This window comes from Gymnoscopelus microlampas (genome assembly GCF_963454915.1).
Source record: "Gymnoscopelus microlampas genome assembly, chromosome: 14".
Lineage (NCBI taxonomy): Eukaryota > Metazoa > Chordata > Actinopteri > Myctophiformes > Myctophidae > Gymnoscopelus > Gymnoscopelus microlampas.
This window is the reverse complement of record NC_139951.1, coordinates 45,552,254-45,576,795: the sequence shown is the minus strand read 5'-3', so window position 1 is coordinate 45,576,795 and position 24,542 is coordinate 45,552,254. Positions and strand designations below refer to the sequence as shown.

At 44.6% G+C, this 24,542-nt stretch overlaps 1 protein-coding gene across 2 annotated transcripts in view; it reads right to left on the bottom strand.

The window, feature by feature from the left end:
* Positions 1 to 359: 359 nt before the first annotated feature.
* Positions 360 to 24,542, bottom strand: part of LOC311060682 (cdc42 effector protein 4-like) — a 48,062-nt gene continuing 23,879 nt past the window's right edge. Inside the window, exons 1-4 of one of the 2 annotated variants that reach the window (XM_084078962.1) lie at positions 22,038 to 22,168; positions 3,643 to 4,338; positions 2,483 to 2,805; positions 360 to 1,113 (exon numbers count right to left, since the gene is read on the bottom strand). In XM_084078962.1, the coding sequence (XP_083935088.1) occupies positions 701 to 1,113; positions 2,483 to 2,805; positions 3,643 to 4,085 (1,179 nt within the window). In that variant the 5' untranslated portion in view covers positions 4,086 to 4,338; positions 22,038 to 22,168 and the 3' untranslated portion in view covers positions 360 to 700. Of the gene's footprint in view, positions 1,114 to 2,482; positions 2,806 to 3,642; positions 4,339 to 22,037; positions 22,169 to 24,542 lie in introns of those variants that run through there. The other variant, XM_084078961.1, reaches the window with a different exon arrangement.

The following is a 24,542-nucleotide window of genomic DNA, read 5'->3' as shown; positions in this document are numbered from 1 at the left end:
GAGACAGAGCGAGCAATTTTGAGTTTCCCAGCCTCCATATTTTTTTTTGCTTCTCTCAGTGGTCAACACTGGAATTCGTTTAATGGGGACTCATGGGGGAACGTTTTTTTTCTTTCTTCATTCCCCACTCGATCTGGGACACTTTACACACACACACACACATGCCTACTTCACTAACCTCTAGGCCATAGTGGCGTGACTAAGGCTTAATTACAGTCTCTTTTTTATGTTGTACGCTGTGGTGCCGCAGACTCAGATAGAACCATACGTAGTGCGATGGGAATGTTTTTTTTTCTTCTTTTTTTTCTCGACTTCCCCCACCCCCCGCCCTCCTCCTCCCCCTCCCAGCTAGTGTGCGAACATCCCCAACTTCGTGGAGAAAAAAACAAACAGAAACACCAGTCCTCCTCCTCTCCCTGTGTTCTCAAAAAGGCCGTCGTTTACGGGACGACGCGATGACGCGCCGCCGCCCTCGGGTCGAACCACTTTAAACCCTAAATATGGTTCGACCCCCCGGAGTCCCTCAAGGCTCTATACTAGTGTTTTTCTTTTCTCGTTATCGTGGGGGGAAAAGCTTTCGGCGGGAAAATAGCCGATCGACAAGCTCACGGCAGTGAGCTTGTCGATCGGCTATTTTCCCGCCGAAAGCTTTTCCCCCCACGATACGGATACTATAGGTTTTTTTAAAGTTTTTTTTCTTTTAAACCCGAATCTCGTCGTCGTCCTCGTCCATGAAGGAGAAATCCCGCTCGTCCTCGCCCCGCGGCGAGCTGTACTTTGCGCTGTCCGTGTCCCCCCCCTCCTCACCCCCTCCTGTGTGGTGGTGGTGGTGGTGGTTGTTGTTGTTGTGGTGATGGCCGGCCTTCTGCTCGTCCAGGGCGGCCGAGCCGGAGCTGGACACAGAGCAGCTGTCCAGGTACTGGTTCTGGCTCTGGCTCTGGTTCTGGTTGGTGGTGCTGCTCCCCCGGACACGCAGCTCCGGGGTGTAGGGGTCCACGGGGGCCTTCTGCTGCTGCTGCTGCTGGTACACCATGCTGCGGGGGGGCCTGGCGGGTGCCACGTCCTCCGCGGGGGGGCTGAGGGAGGGCGATCCGCGGCCCTCGCTGCCCTTGCCTTTAAGGGGGGTGGAGCGACAAATAATTAGATCATCTGGAATTTAACACATTAAAACCGGGAACGCATCTGTGTAACCACTTAAACCGTTATTTTATACTTTTGGCTATTCAAAAATAGCAGATCTACAAGCTCATAGCGCGGCACTCGGTGCCGCGCTATGAGCTTGTATATCTGCTATTTTTGAAAAATCGTGAAAATGCGTGCAAATCTTTGAATATATATATATTTTTAAACCATACATTTGTGACTCAAATCTTTGCCTCTGGGGGGCCCTGGAACAAAACATTTTCAGATGCGGGTCGGCGGCCAAATACATATAATTTTGTGGCTGATTTACATGAAAAAGTTTGAGAACCACTGATATAGCAACATGGGTTTTTCAGAAAACTGTTAGGATTTAGAAGAAGCCTTAATAATGGGTTAATAAAGTAGAGGTTCGGGCCGATACACAGCCCTCACATCTAGAGTCCAGGCAGCTACATGGCCCTATGTTGCACGGCTGATCCGACCGATATGTCTGAGTCGTCGTGTCGGGGCTTTGTCAGAGTACCCTATGTCTGTCTGTCTCTTTTGTGCCCCTATATGGACATGTCTGTTTCTGTCTGCCTACCTGTGTCCCTTTTATGCCCATATATGAACATCTCTGTATTGGTCAGTCCATGTCCCTTTTAAGCCCATATGTCATCATATATACCCATGTTGGCATTCCCATATCGGTCGGATTGGCGGTTCTGGACAACCGCAACAGGTTTGTTTATGGTTATGACTGAGTCAGTGTGGCGTGGCCGTGGTCCTGCCTAAATATGGGCATATTGGGTTTGTTTATGGTTATGTCTGAGTCAGAGTGACATGGCCCTCCCATTAGCCAATTTTAATATAAGGATACAAATCTATCCCTGTTTTTGGCACGTCATTACAGACGAAAATGTTCCAAGAATGTTTGAAAAATGTTCAATATAGTGCAAATAGAAACTGTTGTGTGACAAAGTGCTACTTACTGTCACGATTACAAATTTAAATTGACGATTAATTGTCACTCAATTAATTGTGATTAACGATTTAATTGAACATTGGAACATAATGAAGCCTTTTAGGCTTCGTCATAAAACATTGCACATGGGGCAGATATGACAAATAACTGATAAACACAAAGAAATGATTGACATATTCAATCATTTTATACATGTAAAAAAGCAGAAATAGTTGATTTCGTGACACATTGTAAGCTTGTAGATCTGCTATTTTTTTATATTTGAAAATGTGTGAATATTTTCCAACATGGAAGCGATTATAATAATTGTGATTATCTCAAATAATTGCGATTAGATTATTATGTAATAATTGTGACAGGCCTAGTGCTACTTGCCTTCCTCGTATCCCAGGTCGTCCTCCTCCCAGCCTTTCTTCTCCATCACACTGAGGATGTCCCCCAGCATGGAGGGCCCCAGGTCGATGTGGAACGACATGATGGACTCGGCGTGCTTCATCCCTCCTCCCCGGGGCATGGACGGCGGCAGGTCCGTCAGCTCGCCGAAGTTGTGCTCGTCAAACTCGGCGTCCAGCGTGGCCATGGCGGCCATGGCTCCTCCCCCGTTGGCCGGCCTGATACCTCCTCCTCCTCCTCCGTCCGCCTCAGACAGCTTCCTCATGGGGCTGGAGGAGACGCTCTTCGCCAGCCGGACGCCACGTCTGTCACGATCAGAAAATCAGTTTTACATACTTTACTTAACTTTTTTGTATTTAGACGGGACAACGGATGCATCCTGAATATGGACGCTGAGGTTTGAGTGGTTAATTGTGTTTTTTTCTATTGAACATTGGAGCATAAAATATTTTGGTTTGCCTTTTAGACTTTGTAAAACAAAAGTTGCACAGGACAGATATGACAAATGACTTAAATATACAAAGAATGACCGTCATCTTTAATAACTTTATATGTTATTTTCTTAAGGAGAACAGAAACAAGTGAGATCACCAATGCACATAAGAGGCCATATTACAGGGAAAACCAAGACAGAAAAAAGAAATGAAAAACTTATACACATACAGTCAGACAAACATTAACTCACAAACAGCTAAATAAATGAGTTAGATAATAAACATGCGTACATGCATTAAATACATATATGCATACTTACATGCATTAAATACATACAATATATAACAAGCAACATATTCAACAATATAATACAGACCTCCACACGAACACAAAGCATAGACAAGTACAAGACAGGTACAGACAAGTACAAGACAGGTACAGACAAGCACAGACAAGTACAAGACAGGTACAGACAAGTACAAGACAGGTACAGACAAGCACAGACAAGTACAAGACAGGTACAGACAAGCACAGACAAGTACAAGACAGGTACAGACAAGCACAGACAAGTACAAGACAGGTACAGACAAGTACAAGACAGGTACAGACAAGTACAAGACAGGTAGAGACAAGGACAGACAAGTACAAGACAGGTACACAAGGGCAGACAGGTACAGACAAGGACAGACGAGCACAAGACAAATTACCCAGTATCCTCATCGTTGAGGTAAGGCAGCGAAATGGCGTTTTTCACGTAGCTGGCCGAGCCGCCGCCAGTAGAGGGCAGTATGAGGTTGGAGTCGTACTTGTCCCCCCGGTTGACCGACTGCGAGCGCTTGCTGCTCCTGAACGTGCGAGAGAGAAGGCCCAGTTTGGGCCCTCCTCCTCCTCCCGGGGAGTCCTGCTTGTTGGGGGGGTTGTGGTGGTGGTGGTGGTCCGGCTGGGACGTCGTCGTCGTCGTCTCCCGGGGGGGCTCGCCCGACCGGGTGCTGAGGAACGTGGTGTCCCCGAAGGCGTCGCCGCCGCGGCCCACGTGCATGGTGTGGCGGAAGTCGCCCAGCGGGGCGCTGATCATCTCGGCCGTCAGGTCGGCCCGCGAACGCCTCTTGGACGCGTTGGAGTGGGACACCAGCTGCTTGAGGATAGGCATGATGATGATGATGATGATGACAAGGTCTCTCTCCTTTTGAAAAATAAATCCACAGACTGAAAAAAAAATCCTTTTTCTTTGCCCTGTGTGTGAGTGTTTTTTTCTTCTTATTTTTTAGATGGCGGTGGAAACTGTGTGGGACGCTGTCAAAGCAAGTCAAACTCCAGGTGTCTGGTGGTGGTGTGTGTTCCGGCCATTACGATCCTCCCAAGAACGGTGACACACGGTTGACGCGATTGCCTCGGCTCACAACCTACGGGAAGAAGAAGAAGAAGACGTTTTATTTATAGTGCACTTTACATTTAAAACAAACCTCTAAGTGCTGCTGAAGAAGAAGGAGAAGAAAGAGAGGAGAAGGGAATGGCCAGAGTTAAAAACAAAACATCACTTATCATAAAAACCAAGGGGCCAACATTATGACTTGGCACGGCCACGTGGAAAACGGCAACTTAATAACATTAGACAGGCTAAACCCCATTCCTATTGGAAGAGGACCAAACTATGTGAAACTGCTGCTCCAGTGAGCTGTGACTTCATTTGCAGTGATGGAAGTGGTACTCCCATTTTGAAACTATAATAGTTCACCCCCAAAATGACTTTTTTTTCCCTATCGATTAGTCACCCCATGGAGACTTGAATTCATGGATGTTTTTTTTGTTTTTTTGTCACATTCCTAGGCCAATAATTTGATGACCGGCAGCGGTTCCGGTAGGAGACACAAAGAGTCTCCTTTGTGTCTCCTACCGGAACCGCTGCTGGTTCCGGTATAACTACAAAATATCAAGCAACGGAAATACTCAAGTAAAGTAAAAAAAAAATACCATTCTTGACAGTACTTATGTAAATAATGTACCAAGTTACTTTCCCACCCACTGGCTTTGACTGGTTTGGAAGAAACTGTGTCTGGGATCCTAATGCAGGGCAATTTACTTTCCTCTCCTCCTTATCCATGATCTGCATGGGCTGGTGGAAACTCTGTGTGTTTGCCAGGGCTTTGAAATGAAGCCTCTCTCTCTCTCTATATACCAAACAGCTTTTTACATTCTGAGGTCTGAGGGGATTATGTAATAAAAGGGAGAAAAGCCTGCTTTCTGGGACACACAGTTGACAAGAGCTCTCACTTTAAAACTCAGACCCGCTCATAATAACCAACCACTCCACTGGTGAACTTTGTCGTCACAATAGATATCGTCTCCGATATATATATATGTATATATATATATATATATATATATATATATATATATATACAGTATATATTTATTTATTTTTCCCTTCAGGCGCTGTGCTCCTATACAGTATGGCACTCCTGATACATTTCTTGAACTCTTTAAACAAAAAAAAAAGGAAATAGCTGATTGCAGTGGAGGAGAGTGAGTAAGTACGTCAAACTTCTACTCCACTAGGCCAGTGGTTCTCAAACTTTTTCATGTCAAATTGACACTTATTAGCCCACGGACCCCCATTTGAAAAGATATGCCCAGGACCCCCATAAGAGAAGATCTTTATGTCTCTAGCAGTGATTCTCAACCATTTTAATTTGAAGGACCCCCAGTTTGACATGCCATTTAATGGCATCTCTATCTCTGGGACCCCAATTTATATTGAAAGATCAATGTTAATTTAACTCTGAGAGTGTACAAATGGAACCAAATGGACCCGTTAGGGTCCATTTGGTTCCATTAGTACGCTTTCAGAGTTACTGACCCCTAAGGGTCCATTTGGTTCCTATCCATCATTTAGCTGGGGAACCCCTGGAACCCCCTCAAGTACCCCTGGGAGTCCCCGGACCCCCAGGGGTCCGGGGACCCCACTTTGAGAACCAATGCACTAGGCTACATCTCAGAGGCAACAGCGCGGGTAGTTTCTTCTACGAGAATTATTTGAAAAACTTCAGTTACAGATGACTTCAGATTTAGACGATTAGATTATTAATTACAAAACATACATGAACCAATTAAGCCATATTTTATACAGCTTGTCTACTCGAACCGATCTACAAGCTCACAGCCCGTTACATTGTGACAACTTATGCTGCGCGTCACTCCCTGTCTCTCTCTCTCTCTCTCTCTCTCTCTCCTGTCCATCTCAACTGTAGCCTACTAGCCAAATAAAGGCAGAAAAGCCCCAAAAATATCTTTAAAAAATTTCAACCACTGGCTAATTGTCTGTAGTTTTGGACAGCAGCTCTGCTCCCACTTTGGGGCCCCGGCTGACTGTTACATCACTAGCAAAGACACAGGATATATACCGAGAGAGAGAGAGAGAGAGAGAGAGAGAGCCCAAACAGCCTGGGCTGCCAGGAATAAAAGAACAAGTGGAACAGCATTTCATCTGCTTTGGATCAGCTCTGCAGCCTCTCAACCTTCTCTCATCATCACAGAGCTATGAGTATCTCATTCTCAGAGCTATGAGTATCTCATTCACAGAGCTATGAGTATCTCATTCACAGAGCTATGAGTATCTCATTCTCAGAGCTATGAGTATCTCATTCTCAGAGCTATGAGTATCTCATTCACAGAGCTATGAGTATCTCATTCACAGAGCTATGAGTATCTCATTCACAGAGCTATGAGTATCTCATTCTCAGAGCTATGAGTATCTCATTCTCAGAGCTATGAGTATCTCATTCACAGAGCTATGAGTATCTCATTCTCAGAGGTATGAGTATCTCATTCACAGAGCTATGAGTATCTCATTCTCCATGCATCACTCTTGGTTTTATTCTTCCTCTCCGTTTGTGTCCTTGAAGGCCTCATTTGAGGGCCTCTGACTGAGAGAATATATTGTTGCCACTACAGCACAGAGGTTGTCAAACTTTGTCATGTTCAAGGACCCCTAATATAATATGTATTTGCCTCTAAAAATGTGTTTTGTTGAAATTGTTTAAAAATATTCTAAAATGTTCACAGTTTCAAAAAGGTAAAATAGCCTACCACACCGCAAAGCGTCGCATGAAGATCGACTATTTTCAAATATCCGATGTGGGTTAAACTGATTTTGAAGCTATAATAATATATTCAGCTGCTGCTGTTGCTTTTAAGTGAAGACACCCGTGTGATAAATGGGGGGGGGGGGGGGGGGGGGGGTATGAATTACATGTCCCAGCGCTCTTGATTTTCACACCAGTCACTTTGATCTCCAGTGAGCATGTCCTTGACACCTGTAGCTCAATAAAGTTGATGACACGGGTCATTTGACGGGAGGGTCCGATTTCCTCTGCCACAATCTGTCCTCCAGTCACCCCCAATATATAGCGTCAAAATCAGTTTTACCCACTTTAAACCTATCATTTTTCTTTTGTAAATAACAGAAATCTAGGAAAAGAATCTGGAAAATGTCTTGCCTGGCACAACATATTTTCAGATGGCGGTCCGCAGCTAAAAAACGCATCAATTTGCGGGGTCCTTGACATGAACATGTTTGAGAACCACTGTTCTAGTGACATCAAACAATGGTTTCAATTGTCACCACAGTACCAGACAGACAGACATACCCATGGTGTCTTCAGACCAGAGCTCTATTGAAGCCCACGCTTCAGCCTTAGAATGGGACGCCCCCCCCTCCCCCCTGAATGAAGGAAGGAATGAATGAATGAATGGGGTTTCTTCAGGCAACAATATTCCAACGCAAACGTCGCCCGTGAAAACATTAGCATCTCCGACAAAAAGCCCTGTTGAATTGAAAAGTCAACTGTAGCGCCAGAGAGAACTGAGGGCTGCTCAGAGAGATGGTTGAACTATTTAAAACCTTCTTTCAAAAGGACGGTTCACCCGTACAGAGGACGCTACTATGTGCTATGCTTTGTGTGGTTTATGTAGCCTTTATGACAATTCTAACCTTTGATTTATACTCAGTCGTACGCCAATGCCGTGCACCGAAAACAGGCGAGCTACAAGCTCACAAAGTGTCACGCTGAAACACGTTGTGAGCTTGTAGATTGGCTATTCCCAGCCGGTACAAAACCATGTCTAGCACATTTTTTATGTGCTAGACCAGTAGTTCTCAACCAGTCGTCCGGGGACCACCAGTGGTCCTTGGGGGGGGGGTACCAGGGGGTCCCCAGCTAAATTAGTTAACATTGCGTCACAATCAGATCTACAAGCTCATAGTGCGGCACCGAGTGCCGCACTATGAGCTCGTAGATCTGCTATTTTTGAAAGATTGTGAAAATGTGTGCAAATCTTTGAATATATATTTTCTTTTTAAGCGAACATTTTTAACTCAAATCTTTGCTTCTGGGGGTCCCTGGCACAAAACATTTTGCAGATGGTGGTCCGTGGCCAAATGTATATCAATTTAGGGGTCCTTGGCATGAAAAAGGTTGAAAAAAAAACACTATGCTAGACCCCTGGTAGATGGATTGCTGAGGTGGAGAGCTCAGACCTACCATCAGCTCCCAGTGCTTACAGCACGACTTGCCGCACCACACTACTCCATGCACTGGTGCCCGGGATCGAACCCACAGCATGACCTTATGGTCAAAGGCGAGTGCTCTACCGACTGAGCCTGCCTGCCTCTCAAAAAAAAACACGCCCAGAGTATAAATATCAACCGCAAAAGCCATTAAGAGTTCCATTATCAACAGTAAAAGTTCACACACCCGGTCACAGAGACTGTAATTAAGCACTTAAGCTGAACCCAATGGCAATAAATAACAACCACAGCACAGCAAACACTCCTGGCATCATACATTATGTGCCGTGACCGAGAGAGTTCCCACCAGGGTCAATTCAGGACGATCTGGTATTAGCTGATATTATTACTGCTATTTATATAACTCATAGCACGGTATGAGGTATAAGAAAGTTATTTTGGTCTACTTTGGTGTGTGAGGTACAATTGTTCTCCTTTAACCCATTAAGAACTGGAACTGTGTAATTTTTAGATTTGAGCTAAAAAGCATTATTTTACACTTTGGGCTATTCAAAAATAGCAGATCTACAAGCTCGTAGCGCGGCACCGAGTGCCGCGCTACGAGCTTGTAGATCTGCTATTTTTGAAAAACTGTGAAAATGTGTGCTAATCTTTGAATATAAATATTTTTAAAGCGAACATTTTTAACTAAACTCTTTGCTTCTGGGGGGTCCCTGGAACAAAATATTTTGATGGGGGTCCGCGGCCAAATACATATCATTTTGGGGGTCCTTGACATGAAAAAGATTGAGCACCACTGATATAGAAACATAGGTTTTTCAGAATACTGTTGAGATTTAGGAGACATGTAGAATCGGCTTCAGGTCTCAATGGGTTAATCCACTCAAGTGTTTACCAATCGCTCACACAGGCCAATCCTAACACTTTATATATAACATATAGCAGCAGCTGTTGCGTTTGTAGATGTCTGCCAAGCGCCAAGCAGATTAATTCCTTCATTAAATTGGCATTAAGGAAAGTAAACGGTTAGTTGTTAATACTACCCGCCACTTAAGCCTATCATAATATTGCATTAAATTATTGTTTCCATTTGTCTCTATAAATGCATATGTTGAAAATGTTTCATACATTTTCACATCTTTAAAAATGGCAGAAATAGAAGATCTGCAAGCTCACAACGCATCACAGTGCGACACGTAGTGAACTTGTAGATTGGCTATAAACACAAGATGTAACATCTTTGAATTTGTCCCATTTTGGGCGTAGTATACAGTACATTCTTTATTTTGATCATTGGTGCTGGTAATGGTTAGACCTTTCTGTGCATACATTTTTATCCCACGATTTTGCAACCCGTTTTTTCACCCACTGCCTCTAAGTAATCATGGGCGCTACACTCCCTCTGCCAGCCTAGGGAGAGCCTAGAGCCGAGCTCATGCCTCCTTCAATGCATGAGAGCTAGCGAGCCGCTTCTTATCACCCGACAGGGGGGAGGTTCCCTGGTTAGACGTAGCAGCGTGGAAGGAACACGTTATTCCAACCAGTTCCTTTCCCCTCCATCAGGAGCCCCGGCTGACCGGGGATATGTGCCATTTTTTAGCTGTGTAGCCGCTCCTATAAGTGGGTTTGGGACCCATCCGTGGTGAAAGTTTGTCTTTCGCTGTACTGTGATTGGCTGACTCTATTCACACCCTTTGCTCAGTACTGAGATTGGCTAGCGAGACGCATGATGAAATTAATGGCCTATAAATAGCACCACGCACTTCAAAAAAAATACTTTTTTGCCAGACCCAAGGGGTCGGGCTTACATGAGGCTTTGTATCTGTTTTCTCCATACATGGGCATGGTCACTTTGTCCCCCGGCCCCAGCCAAAAAAGTCTGTCCCCCTTTCGTCATAGAAGGGACATAGAAGGGACACACGTCATGCGAAGCCCGGCCATTCAGATTTCAACCACTAGGGGTCTGGCAGTACCACGTCTCCTGGTTCCCTTGTTTTTTTAAGTGAGCTTCCATCACTGTGATGACCACTGTTGTTGCTAAATAACAACGCTCACTTCACACTGGGTGTGATTTTTGTTTAAAAAACCTAGAAGTCAAACAAAATGAACGTAACTTTTATTTATATGTTCCAATGTTCAATGCTAAAAAACACAAGTATATCACTACCTACCAGGCTACCACACAATGAGGTTTCATCATGATGGTGACAGCCCTATCTGCCACACAATGAGGCGTGGCACTGCAGGGAGAGGCCAGCTGGACTTTACAGAACCGCCCACGGATGACTAGGATGACTCATGGAATTTTAATAATTGCGATGATGTAATAATTGTGCCAGGCCTAACGGATCACCAGGCCCAGACTATATACTCTCTCTGCTGAACGTAGCAATGAGTCTCGCGAGAACGGGAACTGTACGAGCAAAAAAAGAGGGACGAGGCCACACCACCGCATGCCCTGCTCACTTCCTGTCTCTAAGCTAGCGGGAGGGAGGGAGAGAGAGAGAGAGAGAGGGAGAGAGAGAGCCCTCTTTATCCCCCTCTGGGATGAGATCATCTCATTCAGATGGATTAACACCGCCCACCGGCCTCACGCAGAGTGATAAAACAATGACAACAATGACCACAGTAGCAACAGAGGGAATGCTTTTCACGTGACTCATTATTAGAGAGAACTCTCCACCTCATCATAAAAGAGCTCTGTGGGCGCTCAGATATCAGTGAAGGTACGAGGCCTCACTCACACCTTAGGGGTCATTCTAGGAAATGGTCCCGTTTGCGTATAGGGAGGCCCTCCTGTGTATAATGGGGGAGCAATGTTTATATTAACCCTCTCTGGATTATGATCCAGGCCCCATTAGGGACTGTATCCATAGATAGAGTTTACGTCATTTTGCCAGATTTGTGAACTGTTGCGATAAAAGAAGGTTAGCCAATGGAATACAACCACCCTAAGGACTACTAACCAAGTACCGAGTGCACCTCTGACATTGACCTACTGCACATATAAACACATTTTAAATCTGAGGCTTTAATATTTAAATAGTTTTGGGGGAAATGCTGCCAATTGTCCCAAAAGTGACTGCAAAAGATTGCTACTATTTATCTAAAAAAAAACGTTATACCCATGACATGTATACAACGACGCAATGTGTCATAGCTCTGTTTAACACAAAGCTGTACCCCCTCCAACTACTTTCCCCATTGTTTTTATTATGTTTTGACACTTGCTTTGGCAATGTAAACGTATGTTTTCTCATCTGTAAAAAAGGGATGGACCTTCCATAAGGACACTCTAGTCTACTGCACACTCCAGAGAACAGAGATGGGCAACTTACTACTGTATAAAGTGATTTATTAGCACAACGCGTTTCGCCGTGAGCTTCGTCAGGTGCTATGACATGCAAATAAAGCTCCTTTGAATTTAATTGAATTGTGAGCTGTAGTGGTAGTGCCAGTCTGTCATGTATTTCTATGGTAAAGACACACTGGATCGCTGCTCTGCCCAGTGCCCGAGCATCGCACTTCAGCGCTCTCGGCACAGAAGCGCCCTGGGGTGCTTCAAACCGAGAGAATAGCCCATTCAATCCAGGAATGCATAGCTGTGTCATTTTAGATGTTTAGCTATAATTAAGAAAATACATTTTCACAATTGCTTTTCAAAAATAGCAGATCTACAAGCTCATGGCACGGCACTCGTGCCATGAGCTTGTAGATCTGCTATTTTTTAATAGCCAAAGATCACTAAAACTTCTGGAGAGGAGCGCTGCCCTTCTGATCCTCCTGGCTGTTGTCTGACAACCCGGTCACTTAAACGACCTGATGTTGAATTATTACTACAACCATGAGGAGTCTGCTATTTTTGGCTAATATTCCCCCCAGAATATGGATTCAAGTGGTTAAGCATACAAAGACTGTACGCATAATCGCATATACAGTGAGATTCTATCTTTTTTTCTGGGCTTTCCCTTATTTGTCTTGGAGATAAGGGACGCCTTAAGGGCCTTATTCAAATAAGGGACATTATTTGAATTTCAGGTATAGTTGGCTACCCTAGAGGCAGCGCTGCCGTCTTCGGTTTCAAACCCTTTCAAGTTACACGTTTTTAGAGCGTAAATCAAAGTAAGTACAGCCGGACGGTGGTGGCGGGCAGCACACTGACTCCACCGTTTCTGTTTCCAGAAACAACATTCCACTGGACAGTGGCTGAAGCTGTCGATACATTCACCGGGCCAAGAGGCATAAAACTATACAGTGGGCGTAAAGACGGATCGCGTCTAGACAGCTAGAAAAACACTAATTCCAAGAGGCTCTGCCATTTCTTGCTGCTTTGACTTCGAACCATCATGTGTATGATGGGGTCAAAGAGGTCACTGGGGTCGCTGGGGGAAAGTTCCCCCAGCTGCATGTGGCTCGTAATCAGTGTTGCCAGATTCTGCGAGAGAAATAAGCGACCAGGTCTATGAAAACAAGCCCAAAAGAAGCGACTAGGCCATATGACACCTTTGAACTTATATACATCGGCTATTTTAAAATAGCCGATCTACAATCTCATAACGCATCACGATGCGTTGGGGGTCCCTAGCATAAAATATTTTCAGTTGGGGTCTGTGGACAAATGCATATTAATTTGGGGGGTCCTTGACGTGAAAAAGTTTGAGAACCACTGGTTTAAACGACATTAGGAAGAAAGCCCCAAAAAAACTCAACTACAAATATTTACAAGCAACTAACAAGCTCAAAGTCGCTTATTATAAGCAGACACGGCAACACTGCTCGTAATGCGCTCCCAACACACACACACACACACACACACACACACACACACACACACACACACACACACACACACACACACACACACACACACACACACACACACACACACACACACACACACACACACACGACTTCTCAGTGCACAGCTGGAGGCCAAATTCCATCTCAGCACTATTTCACAAGCTGTGGATCCGGGGACAGTCAAACAGGTCATTCTAGTACTTAAGGCTAGCATTCTCCAGCTACCAAAATCCAGACAACAAACTATTCGGCGCGCTCGGTGTCGGGTGGAAACCTTGTATGTCCAAAACCAAAACCCTAACTGTCTGCATGTTCTCAGACTATAACAAGGACCCCTTGAGGGTCGTCCACGAACCACTGCTTTTACTTAACGTGTGGGAGTTATGTAACAAAGCGAACGATCAAAGTGTGAGCTGTGAGGGTGTAAAAAACACACGGCTCATGCATGTTTAAGAGCATCTTTAACACCTCACACTGCATCATGTCATCACATACCACCACCACCACCATCGTTAAAAACACGACGACGCTGTCATAATCCGCCGAGAGTCCAGCGACTCACACAATCCTAGCAGATGAGATGATATCCCACGCTACTTTCTGTCTGCTCAGCAGATGCTGTGGCATTATGGGGCTTTGGGGGGGGGGGGGTGTCATCTGGGCTGGCAGTGGCAAGGCTATCAGACTCTCTCAGTTAAGAAAGACCACCCCGGAGAGAGAGAGAGAGAGAGGGGGAAAAAAGCAGCTGCTCTGGCTTGGTTTCATCTCACAGAGGACGTGTTTTAAATGTTTCAAGAGAAACGGAGAAAGAAGAACTTTTGACTTATTCATAAGACGGCAAGGTATTATGCCTGTAATGTAATGTGAATGGAGTTGGGGGGAGTTATACACACACAACGGTTGAGTTGTTATGAGAGAAATGCACTGCATATAGTGGCTTGGCTGGGTCTTAAGCCATCAATCCAGTGGTTTTATACTAACCATTAACGGCTAGCAAAATGGTAAATAAAATGGTAAATGGTGCATTTATATAGCGCTGTTATCCAAAGCGATTTACATATAGATTGTGCATTACATTCACCCATTCACACACACATTCACACACCGATGGCGGAGGAAACCATGCAAGGCACCAACCTGCTCATCGGGAGCAATTAGGGGTTCACAGTGTCTTACTCAAGGACACTTCCGACACTAACTCTTCTGGGGGAGCCCGGGATCAAACTGGGAACCTCGCGGTTCCCCTCCGGCCGCTCTACCGGCCACTCTACCCCTGAGCAACAGTTTGGTCTCCAATCCATAGCAGTGTCAGGTCCATCAGATACACATTGCAAGAATGTTTATCATCTATATGCCCAAAAAAAGGGCAATAGATGGTGACAAAACACAATTCTAACTCTGTGTATCTTGTGAACATGTACTGTAGTACATACTGTACACCTAGACCGATATAGGCCTAGGCTAAGTTTGAGAATGTTCACCTATTACGACATTACCCAAAATAGCGCCACTAGAGTAGAGTTAATGGTTAATATTTTCCCTCCTATTTTTACTTTGCTACTACTATAACACTCATGTCCTCAGTTGCTCTCACATTATCTAACCATGCTAAACTTGGAACACATCAGTCTGAGAGGCAGACAGAATCCCCTAGCACAGGGATCTTCAACAGGGGGTCCTCAGAGTTACTACAGGGGGGCACCAAATGTTTGTGATTGGAACTTTTTTTACATTAACCACATGAACACTGAAATCCCTATTCTGAGCGGAACATTAGCCAAAAATAGCAGATTTAGAAGCACACAACGCCCCACAGTGAGGGAAAGGACACTTCGACGCTAACTCTGGCGGAGCCCGCCTCAGCCCGGGATCGAACTGGGAACCTTGCGGTTTCCAGTTCTACCCCTGAGCCACTGCCGCCCCTAAGGGAGGGAGAAAAGAACAGACAAAGTACAGAGCCAACAGTCAAGTTAACTAAGTATTGAGGGTTTATGTGGTTAAATGTCTGAAAATACATGTTTTTTAGAAAAGATAAGTCAACAACACTGATAACAGTGTGCTGTCAAACAAGTTTTAAGTTTAATCTGCAACACAATGTATACAATATGTAGGGACCCCCCCTGCTTCATCTCTCTCTTAGCTAAGGGGTCCTTGGCCTGAAAAACATTGAAGACCCCCCCTGCCCTGGCTGCTTTGTATAACATTGAACTTGCCTGAATCCCCTCCTATACCATGGTTCACACCGCTGACCACAATAGGACCAGGGAGGCTGCTCAATTGTATGCAACATTGATGTGCAAATGACATCAGGAGATACGCCGTCAATACAATTACTAATCAATTAATCAATGGCACCGCATAAGAATGGCCAAAGTCTTCACCCCCCCATGGGACAAAGGAGACATGGACAAACTGTCCTATGACCTTCAGTCCATAATGTCATTCCCACGGAGGGGGAGGGGCTGGTAATGTCACAAACATGTCATCACAGCTAGAAGCCCAATATGACAACCAAGAGAATCACTGATTCAAGGATAAGGATAATTCCTTTTAACAGGTCGTTCATGAAAGTCCTTGCGGTCTTGTTTCCAATGAGAACCTGTTAGCAATTAGGGGTTAAGAGTATTGCTCAGGGACAAATTTCATTTCAACGACACATATGCTGACCTGGCCTGGAATCGAACCTGGGGCAACCAGGGCCTCTGGATCCCTAGGCGGGTTCACTAACCATTCAGCTATGGCCGCCCCTAAACACCTAAACACTTACTTGCTTAATTTACTCATTACTAATGTGTTAGATGTATTGCCTCCCCGTTCAGGTGTGATTATTATTGTAAGGGTAGCCGATTCTAACATGTCTTCTAAATCCCAATAGTTTTCTGAAAAACGTGTGTTTCTATATCAGTGGTGCTCAATCCTTTTCATGTCAAGGACCCCCAAAATTATATGTATTTGGCCGCCGACCCCCATCTCAAAATGTTTTGTTCCAGGGACCCCCAGAAGCAAAGAATCGAGTTAAAAATGTTCGCTTTAAACAATATATATTCAAAGATTTGCAAACATTTTCACAATTTTTCAAAAATAGCAGATCTACAAGCTCATACCGCGGCACTCGGTGCCGCGCTATGAGCTTGTATATCTGCTATTTTTGAATAGCCAAAGTGTAAAATAATGCTTTTTAGCTCAAATCAAAAAGTGACACAGATGTGTTCCAGGTCTTAATGGGTTTATTTACTCATTACTAATGTGTTAGATGTATTGCCTCCCCATTTAGGTGTGATTATTATTGTAAGGGTAAGCTACTTAATAGCTAAGAATGTAATTGTTCTACATTGTAGTTTATGCTAGATCACATAACTATAAACTAACTTGACCATCATTTCCCGCTAACTTTTTAAATTGATCTTTAATGAAAAATTCATCATTTGAATCACTGTTAAATCAGCTGTTTGGTGATGATTATTTGACAAACTCAAACACAGTCAAGAGTGATGATCACGGTACGAGTTGATCAACTGATCAACGGAAATCCCATTTGTATTTGATTTCAAATACAAATTAGATTTCCGGAAGGGGGATGGTTTACCAGGCTATGAATAAAGCTGGCCTGGGTTCAAATCCGACCCATGTCACCCCCTCTCTCTCTCACCTTTCCTGTTTTTACTCTCACTGTTACTATCACAAACAAGGCAGATTAGATCTGCAGTTACAGTTAGATCTCCAGGCTGTAAGAAACTCAGGAAAACAAAAGCTAAACTAAACTACTCCTCTGGACCATAAGCAAAGCTAACTACTTCTTACTTCCTCATTCCCCCCCCACAATTGTTGTAACTCATTTTTTCCCTCAGTGCCAATTGCGGCAAGAATCGAACCCAGGACCTTCCAACTGTGAGGAGGCCAGCGCTACTGACCAGAGGCGTAGCCACTGTAGAGGCAGGACAGGCGGTCGCCTGTCCAACTAAGATATTGCCTCCCCTAGAAAACCCAATTAACCCGAAAAGGTGTCATTGCGTGCTTAATGTCTTCAAAGTCACGCATCCAACACGCTTTGAACTGAGCAGATTGGACCTTCTGTTCCAGAGATAATGGGCAAAACATCTGGAAAACAACCACTTTCGCTGGTTTTCGATCACAGATTTTCGATTGAGTTGAAATTTATTTTTTGAGGGTAATAGAGGGGGGAGTGCAAAAAAAAACTTGCCTGCCCTAAATGTAATTCCTGGGGATGCCACTGCTACCACTGCGCCAGCGTGCCCCTCTAAACTAACTCCTCCTGACCAGAGCCCTGCAGCTACGTGTCAAACTGAGGCCCATCAACAACATCCTGCTAAGTGTCGTCTCGGTGTGAACGTATTATCAGTGAAGTGTTCACCTCACCACGCTGTGAACATATTTACCTCCCCTAATGACAAGTCACTACCATACCGCTAACACTCCTTTCAGCCTACAGCTATAGAAGAATATCCTGTTTACACACATTACACCTTCATCCACATACTAATAAATATACCGTTTACAACAGACTGAGTGGTGGAAAGTAACTAAGTACATTTACTCAAGCACTGTACATATGAGGATTTTTTTCTTTACTGGAGTAGTTTCAACTTTCAATATTTTTTTACTTCTACTCCACTACATCTCAGAGACAAATATTGCACTTTTACTCCACTACAATTATTTGAAAGCTTTAGTTACTTACTTTGTAGATTTGGATTATTATTACAAAACATGCATTAACCACTTCATCCCTATGCATACTTAGGCTATTTGAAAATAGCCGATCTACAAGCTCAAAACGCGCCGCTTCGCGCCGCGTTTTGAGCTTGTAGATCTGCCATTTTCAAAAGACTTTCATACATTTTGAACACACATTCTGCATATTGAGTACTTTTACTATTGGTCCTTTTTTAAGTGTATTTTGATGCCAATACTTTTGTACTTTTACTGAGGTACATTTTGAATAACAGACTTCCACTTGTAACAGAGTATTTCTACATTGCATCATTGATACTTTTACTTAAGAAAAAAGTGCTTTTTCCACCACTGCACAGACTACCAGCTCATCCACATTCAACTGAGTCACAGAAACACCTGTCAACGTTCATTCATGGAGTTGTTGTCAGTCGGGGATGTCGTTGACAGCTGGAAACCCTTACTTTTCATGCAATGGAAAAAAATAACTTCCCAATAGATCCAACGTAGGTATTTTTACTACTTTTGAACGGCATTCTTGTACAACGACGTAAGCCGTTAATTTACGGATAAAAAACATAAATAAGTTAAAACATGGAGATACAAGGTTTCTGCCCGACAGTGCCGATACGTACGCAGAGCCGATATAACACGCCAGGCGTCACTGAAGCCCGCCCTGAAATGATTGACAGCATAATAATGATGTAGCTGTGATATTATATTCTGGAATTACACACCAGCCCGTCACTGTCTCATGTATGCATGCCATTGTAAACACAGCTTCCTGTGTGTGTGTGTGTGTGTGTGTGTGTGTGTGTGTGTGTGTGTGTGTGTGTGTGTGTGTGTGTGTGTGTGTGTGTGTGTGTGTGTGTGTGTGTGTGTGTGTGTGTGTGTGTGTGTGTGTGTGTGTGTGAGTGTGAGTGTGAGTGTTCCTCTCATAAAACGTTACAAAGAAAGAACCAGTTTTTCCTGTTAACTTAACGTCATGTATATACGCTGCTCACAAAGCTGTGACTTAAAGCCTGCATTTGATACAAGTAAAGAAAATCTATACGGATGATAAGAAAGACAAAAGAAAGACAAACAGTGAGAAAGAGAGGGTGAAACCAAAACCATGGCCCCAAACAGTACTAAGCATGGAGGAGATTGAGATTAGAGGACCAAATAGGGCTGCAGCTATCGAATGTTTACTTGTTGATTTGATTATTCTATTGATTACTTTGGATCAGAAGCGTAGCCACCATAGCGGTAAGGGCCTGCCCAAGTGAGCTCTTGCCTGCCCTGAAAGACGGGACAAAAAAAGCGGAATCAAAAACACTTTGCCTGCGTCTCAAACTGCATGTAAATGTGTGTCTACGTGCAGAGTGCTGCCGCGGTGATTAGGCCACTGATATTGTTTAACAAAAGACTGGGCAAGTGCTAGTGGGCAGGCAGGGCAGCAATTCACACCCTCAACACCTTCACTGAAACGAGTCACTAAAAGTTCTCCTAGCGTTTGAGAGATATTTTACTGAAGGTTTGAACCACGATTCAATTATAGACAATTTCAAGTGCAAGCCCCGTCGTCTCATGCTGTAGACTACTACACGTTTTAATATTATTTGATTTGTTCACTTTGCTGTTGTACTCACAATTTTGAGAATATAAATCACAGGCTACATCATGTATTCTTGTATTGCAATAGCTCTTTCTCAATTAGACATGTATCAGCCAGTATAGGTGATGCGACGCATTGCGAGCTTGTAGATCTGCTGTTTTCAAATAGGCGATGTTGGCGTATATATAGGTTTAAAGTGCTCATGTGTTAGTCGCTTCTTTTGGGTGTTGTTTTCAAATCATAGACCTGGTTGCTTATTTCTCTCGCACAATCTGGCAACGCTGCTGTTTAGACCTGAAGCAGATGACCTGATACAAACAGACACCATAACACCAGTATACCACCACAAGGTAACCTGATACTCATCACAACCTGTGGTTCAGGCAGACTGAGGCTCAAGGTTCAGGTTCAGGTTCAAAGCTACAGAGAAGCTGTCATTGCTATGGCACTGTGTATTCACTTAACCAGCCCACTTAATCTTTATTTATTATGTTCTAATGGTCCAAGGCCAAAAACACAATGCTGAGGAAGAACTGTTAGGTTGGAACGCGTCCGTTGCTTTGTCCGTGGAGAGGTAAATAAAACGAAATGTGAAAAGGACATTTACAGTATTGTGGTGCTGGCTGCTTTCTCAGTTTCATGATATTGTTGAGCCGTAGCACCTTGAGACTTTTGTTTAATGTGGAGCAGGGGTCTTCAACAGGGGGTCCGGGACCCCTAAGTAGGTCCTCAGAGGTACTACAGGGGGGTTCGCCAAAATCTTTGAGTGATGGGGAACATCAGCACGAAACATCAAGCTCACAACGATCTACAAGCTCACAACGCCTCGCAGCGCGAGGCGTTGTGAGCTTGTAGATCGGCTATTTTTCGGAGAGTTGGTGTAGAGGGAAAAAAAGAGCAGACCAAGTACAGGGCCAACGGTCAAGTTGAGTTAATATTTAAAAGGTTAACCGTCTGAAAATACACATTTAACACTATGAAATCTATCAAAAAAGTTGAATTTGCAATCACATTTTTATACAATATGTAGTGGGGGTCCCTCCCTGCTTCATCTTTCTCTTAGCTAAGGGGTCCTTGGGCTGAAAACGTTGAAGACCCTTGATCTGGACTGGAGTGTTGCAGTGCTTTCTCTCAAAAACACAATAAAGTCGTTAATCATTTGTACGGCAATTAATAATCACCAACCAAGATGCCATGGTCATCATGACAAGCCTACACAGAAGCAAGTGCTGGAACCCAGGACATTGTGGGTTATGATGTTATGTGGTTGTTGCCTCCATTAGCTGAAGACACCGGGCCGGGGTGCCCTAAGGACAGTGAGGTGCTTACTCATGGTGGAAGCTGACAACGTGATGAGCGCTTCATCATCTCATCATCTTCACCTAAAGACACTCTGAGTCTGAGGAGGACAAGCTGGGGCAGCTGTGTGGAGGGAAAATATATACCGACCTCAGCACTGTACTACAGTAGGCCCTCTGTGTGTGTGTGTGTGTGTGTGTGTGTGTGTGTGTGTGTGTGTGTGTGTGTGTGTGTGTGTGTGTGTGTGCGTGCGTGCGTGCGTGCGTGCGTGCGTGCGTGCGTGCGTGCGTGCGTGCGTGCGTGCGTGCGTGCGTGCGTGCGTGCGTGCGTGCGTGCGTGCGTGCGTGCGTGCGTGCGTGCGTGCGCGCCTCAACTTGAGTGAACCTCACTCTGGGCCTCAATGCCACACAGAGAGAGAGAGAGAGAGAGAGAGAGAGAGAGAGAGAGAGAGAGAGAGAGAGAGAAACATTAAACCACAGGAGGATTAAGGGCAGCGTGTTCGTTCGACGTGTACAAATAAAACCAACATGCCTGAACCAGCCCCTCTCTGCCTCTGCCCTGCTGTGTGAGGCCAGCCACCACACGCCCCTCCCCCCCTTCTGAAAACATAAACAAACCTAAGCCCCCCCACCAACAACATCAACACCTCTTCCAACCCCCACCTCCACCATCCATCCCTCCCTCCACTGCCGAGCTTGTAGGTCTGCTATTTTACAAGAGTAAAAATGTGGAAAAATTTGCAATATTTTTAAAAACATTTTAACACAAATCTTGTACATGGTGGGGAGTCCCTCCCCCGGCACAACGTATTTCCAGAAGCTGGTCTGCGGCCAAATTCATCTTCATTTGGGGGTCCTTGGCATGAAAATAGTTTGAGAACCACTGTCATATGCCACTGGTTTATTATTGTATACACCCCCCCCCCCCCACACCTCCACCCCTGTTAATATCAGTCCACGGCTGCGCCTGTCAAGCTCAACGTTAGCTGTTGACCCCGTAACACATATAACACACACACGCACACGCACACGCACACGCACACGCACACGCACACACACACACGTGATCATGCAAAGCAATATCTATTTTTTTATAATCTTTTCAAATCCTGCTGTGTGTGTGTGTGTGTGTCAGCAGCACACGGTGCCAGCCATAGCAGCCAGCCTCCACGCAGCGCAGGGCCTTACTTCATAAAGCCAGCACTCTCAGCTAGCATGACTGGCCCGTCTGTGTGTGCAGTGGTGGTGGTCCGACGTTGGGTGTGAGTGTGTGTGGGTGGGCTTGGAGCTGGCACGGGGCGGCGTGGCGTGGCGTGGCGTTTCGTGGCGCGCCTCAGGAGGAAGATAGAAGAAGAAGAAGGCTTGCTTGGTGGTGAACCACCAATTAGACGGGTGATGAACTATGTCTTTCTGCCGTGTCAAAATGTGCCTTTACATGAAAAGTCCCCCTGAGGGCTAGCAACCATTGACGAGAAAAAAGGGGGGGAAAAAAAGAAGAAAGAATTCCTCTCCTCCGCCTCTAGATGTAGTGAATGATATCCTGCGGTGTGAAAAAAAAAACGTTAGCGACCATGTCTTCCCTCGCCCAAAAAGGCCCGATAGAGAGAGAGAGGAACAGTAGTGGAAGAAGTACTCAGATATTTGAGTAAAAGTTGAAATACCACAATGTCGAAATACTGTTAGAAGTAAAAGGCCTGTGTTCAAAATGATACTTTGAGTTAAAGGTACACGAGTATTGGCATGAAAATATACTTAAAGTGGCAAAAGTAAAAGTGCTGAAATGTTTGAAAATAGCAGATCTACAAGCTCAGAACGCGTCGCATCGCGACGCGTTGTGAGCTTGTAGATCTGCTGTTTTCAAATAGCCTACATATAACAAGACAAAAGTGGTTGATGTATGTTTTATGCTATAATAATTTATATATGCACAGTAACTAGTAACTAAAGTCTTCGAATAATTGTAGTGGAGTAAAAGTACAATAATTGCCTCTGAGATGTAGTGGAGTAGAAGTAAAAGCACTGAAAACTGGAAATACTCCAGTAAAGTAAAAATACCTCAAAATTGTACTTAAGTACAGTACTTCAGTGAATGTATGTACTTAGTTACTTTTTCCACCACTGGAGAGGAACCTGGAGGAACGCCAGGAAGGGACGGGAAGGGTAGGAGGGGCCGCAGCAGGTCTGCCTCATGCCTTGGTGGAACAACATTACCGCAGGGACTTTTTTCAAAACCGGGGGTCGGGAGCAGATGGGGGCATTAAACAGAAACACGCCCTCGTCGTCACGGCCGGGGGTGGAAACCCAGGCCAGGCGCGGCTTTGGATGCATTCCCTCCCCTGGCTCTCTGTGTCTCTTCATGCCAACAACACGGTGACAAGAAGAGAGAGAGAGAGAGGAACAGAAGTTCTTTCAGCGAGAAAATGCAACCCAACTCTCATTAGAGAGCCCACGACCTGGCAACCGACGACAAGAGAGAGGGCTGTGTGTGTGGTTCTGTGTGTGTGTGTGTGTGTGTGTGTGTGTGTGTGTGTGTGTGTGTGTGTGTGTGTGTGTGTGTGTGCTTGTCCAATTAACCCGTTCGATCCGGGACACGCATCTGTTGTCATTTTAATATTTCTTTGGGCAATAAAAAAATAGCAGATCTACAAGCTCATAGCGCGGCACCGAGTGCCGCGCTATGAGCTTGTAGGTCTGCTATTTTTGAAAAATCGATTTGTGCAAATCTTTGAATATATACTTTTTTCTTTTTTTTTTAAAGCGAACATTTGTAACTCAAATCTTTGCTTCTGGGGGGTCCCTGGAATAACATATTTTGAGATGGGGCGGCGGACAAATACATGTAATTTTGGGGGTCCTTGACATGAACAAAATACAACTGATATATAGTAGCATGCTGTGTTTTTTTTTAAACTGTAGAAGACATGTGTAGAATCCTCAGAAGCAAAGATTTGAGTTACAAATAAAAAAATTAAAAAAATTCAAACTAAAGACTTGCTAAAATCTCGATTTTTCAAAACAAAACTAGCAGATCTACAAGTATGAGCTTGTATATCTGCTATTTTTGAATAGCCCAAAGAAATCTAAAATAATTACGCAGAGATGCGTTCCCGGTCTTAATGGGTTAATGGCTGAGCCCTCCTCCCCCATTGGTCTCTGACTAATGGGTACCACCACTCTCTGGCCTTGGTGTAGTGAAGTGCAGAACCCTTGCCAAGAGGGGTGTGGGCTGAATCAATGGTCCCAGCATCTGTTGCACAACACAGAACAATGCACTTTGTTTTCTGCTGAGGAGGATGGCATCACAGTGAATGAGAAGGAAAGGCCAGACCAAACGCTTGGTTACAGAGAGGAGCAGATGCCCATGCAGCAGCAGCGGGGCATGAGGCGGCATTCTCTTAGTCAGGGGTCTTCAACAGGGGGTCCGGGACCCCTAGGGGGTCCTCAGAGCAACTACAGGGGGTCCGCCAAATCTTTGTGTGACATTTCTTTCTTTTACTGTAACCACTTGAACCCTAGCATCCCCTTTTTCTGAGGAGAACTTTAGCCAAAAATAGCATGTCTACAAGCTCTCGAGAGCTTGTAGATCGGCTATTTTTGGCAAAGAGGCTTTAGGTGTAGAGGGGAAAAAGAGCAGACTAAGTAAACAAAATCTGAAACACAATTTTATACAATATAGAGTAGGGGGTCCCTGCT